This window comes from Telopea speciosissima, chromosome 9 (assembly GCF_018873765.1).
Source record: "Telopea speciosissima isolate NSW1024214 ecotype Mountain lineage chromosome 9, Tspe_v1, whole genome shotgun sequence".
NCBI classification, from domain to species: Eukaryota; Viridiplantae; Streptophyta; class Magnoliopsida; order Proteales; family Proteaceae; genus Telopea; species Telopea speciosissima.
In genome coordinates this window covers 20,230,599-20,233,152 of record NC_057924.1, presented here as the reverse complement: position 1 = coordinate 20,233,152, position 2,554 = coordinate 20,230,599, and the positions used below count along the sequence as shown (strand labels likewise).

Sequence of the window (2,554 nt, the reverse complement as noted above, 5' to 3'; positions counted from 1 at the left end):
TATTATCACAGCTATATGCTTCCATCCATAATGGAATTGTGTTTTTGCCTTTCCCAACAATATATTTGAGAAGTAGAATGTCAGCCATAGAGACCACATGACAACTCTTGACTTGAAGAAGCACAATGGCAGTCCCATATTATGAAAGAATATTGCTCTTTTGAAGGAACTGTTAGAAACTTCACAAACTACCTTTCCATAGGGTGCCAAACCACCTATAGTAGGGTTTCAACAAAAGTAGTCAAGGCACTGCACCCTAAGAACCAAGTGAAAACTACTGCAAAAGACATAAAATCACTCCTGACTAATTTATTAATGAGGAATCATAGGGAGGAAAAAAAAGTAGTAATTGGTGTATGCTGATTTTGTACAGATGTAGTAATAAAAGAGAACCAGATAAAGTTAGTACCATCAGGATGCATTTACATTCCATGGGCAGAATAAGAGCTTACACACTAAAATTGCTCAAGATCATAGGCAGTTCATTGAATGTGTGTAATCATCACATACAATAATCACAGGATACTTTGGCCCATTACAAAGCTTACACAATGAGACCTTCTGCATTTAAACTCAAACAAGGCATAGAAAACCATGTTCCCCATAAATGGATAAAGGTGCTACAAAAGGGACCTAACTTCGACAGAAAATAGAGTTGTTCTGAGGAAGAATTCATTCCTTGATGAGACTACCATGAATACGCTTGCAAAATTTGGTGGCTCAAATATAATATCGAGAGCATAAAGCCGCATTTATTTAAAGTTTGGTTCAATCAATTATTTATCAGTATCATCAAGGAACCGAAAAAACAGCCTAATTATTCTGCAAGCAAACAAAATCATACAACATACCAATGAGATTACAGGAATCCTAGATATCTCTTCTGCTTCCAACTGTTGTGCATGAAAATGATTGCTGCTGCTGCAGACTGTATCTGCCTCTACTGCTCAATTGAACACCGAGCAAAAAAGATATTTTTTTTCCTTCCCTTTTTCAACTCTAGTCAAGGTGCTCTAGGGTCATTACCGTGCTGCCAAACATAAACAAGCTCGTCCCACCCAGTACTCGCAAAAAGCCCTTCTACAAGCACACTCATATCAACCCCAACCGCAAACTCCGTATGATGATCATATCTCCCAACAAGGGCATCTTCCACCCGATAATCCCACAAACAAACAGTCATATCATACGAACAAGACACAATCAAACTTTCCCTGTGAGGTGAGAACTTCACCCTTCTAACAGCATAATTATGCCCATTAAGCACAGTAATGGGAATGCGGAAATTTCTCACATCCCAAACTTTAATTGACTTATCAACAGAAGCAGTAGCAATAATGCAATCATCATACTTATTCCAATCGCAAGACAGAATCTCGAAGTCGTGAGCAGGTATAATCATGGTGGAAGCCGGGTCACGAACATCCCAGATACGAACAGTGCAATCACCGGAAGCAGAGGCGAAAACGTCACCATGGCGAGGGTTCCAAACAGAGGAGTAGACACAGTAGGCATGCTCTTTGAAGGTACGGACGCTGGCTGGTCGATCGACGGTCCAGAGCTTGATGGTGTCGTCCCAAGACGAGGTTAAGAAGGAGTCTTTGCGAACTGGGTTCCAATCGACGGAGTGGACCTCACGTGAGTGTTCATGGAGGGAGCGAATAGGGTTTGAGGTTGGGGGTAGGGCGAGATCCCAGAGCTTGACGGAGCCGTCGCCGATGGCGGTGACAAGGAGGTTATCGTTGTCTTCGGACCAAGTGCAGTCGTAGACGGCATCGGCAGTATCGAAGGCGCAGACCTCGGAGATGGGCGCGGTAGGGGTGGGGGTGGGGGTGAGGTCGAGAACATGGACGCGACCGTTGCCAAGGATGCCGAAATTCTGAGCTGTGGCGACTGCGAGGCGGTTCTCGTAGAATGGACTGAACTTTACGGCATAGCCGTTGAATGGGGTCTTGAAGATTGGCATGTTCCGGGCGTTTTTCCTCGCCTTGCTTGTTTTGTTGCCTGTTGGGTCAATTGGTTCGCGTTTACGGCTCCTGCCACCGCCAACTTCGGTGGCTGCCGCCGCTTTATCTCTCTTTAGAGATGGGCAGAGTGGCACTAAATAGAACCAGAAAAGAAGCAAACAAATAAAACTGGCCCATCCTGGTGCGTTGGCGCTGCTCGCCGAGAATTGGGATTGCTTACTGGTAAACACCGGGAAGATCAAAGGCTTTGACGATGTACTTTTGTTTTTTTGCCCTTTTATTTAGGGAGAATGTTCTCTATGCCGGGGCGCAGGTTGCACCTAGACACATGGGGGGTGTAATGATCACCCTACCCCTTGAGTGGCAGGCCCATATGTTTGGGCACAGAGAACATGAGCGCTTTTATTTATTAGGAGAAATTTTCTCTATATGCTAGTGCTACTTGTGTCTAATCTCCTCTCCTCCTTTGAAATGACATTTCTGTCCCTATTGAGTATTGGGAGAAGAAAGAGAGGATTGGGCTCCTCAGAGGAGCCCAGGGAGTACCAAAGGAGCATCCAGCCGTTGGGCTATGTCGCACACATCAG

The 2,554-nt window shown here is 44.9% G+C and overlaps 1 protein-coding gene across 1 annotated transcript; it reads right to left on the bottom strand.

Annotated features, from left to right (window-relative positions):
• Positions 1-985: 985 nt before the first annotated feature.
• On the bottom strand, positions 986-2,088 carry LOC122639335 (peroxisome biogenesis protein 7-like). Its single transcript, XM_043832162.1, has one exon. The coding sequence runs from the start codon at positions 1,964-1,966 to the stop codon at positions 1,004-1,006; it is 963 nt and encodes a 320-aa protein (XP_043688097.1). The 5' UTR covers positions 1,967-2,088; the 3' UTR covers positions 986-1,003.
• Between the last annotated feature and the right edge of the window lie 466 nt (positions 2,089-2,554).

What these genes read in the sequence shown, in the direction of transcription:
- LOC122639335 (XM_043832162.1), bottom strand. Translation starts at nt 1,966, where the DNA reads ATGCCAATCTTCAAGACCCCATTCAACGGCTATGCCGTAAAGTTCAGT.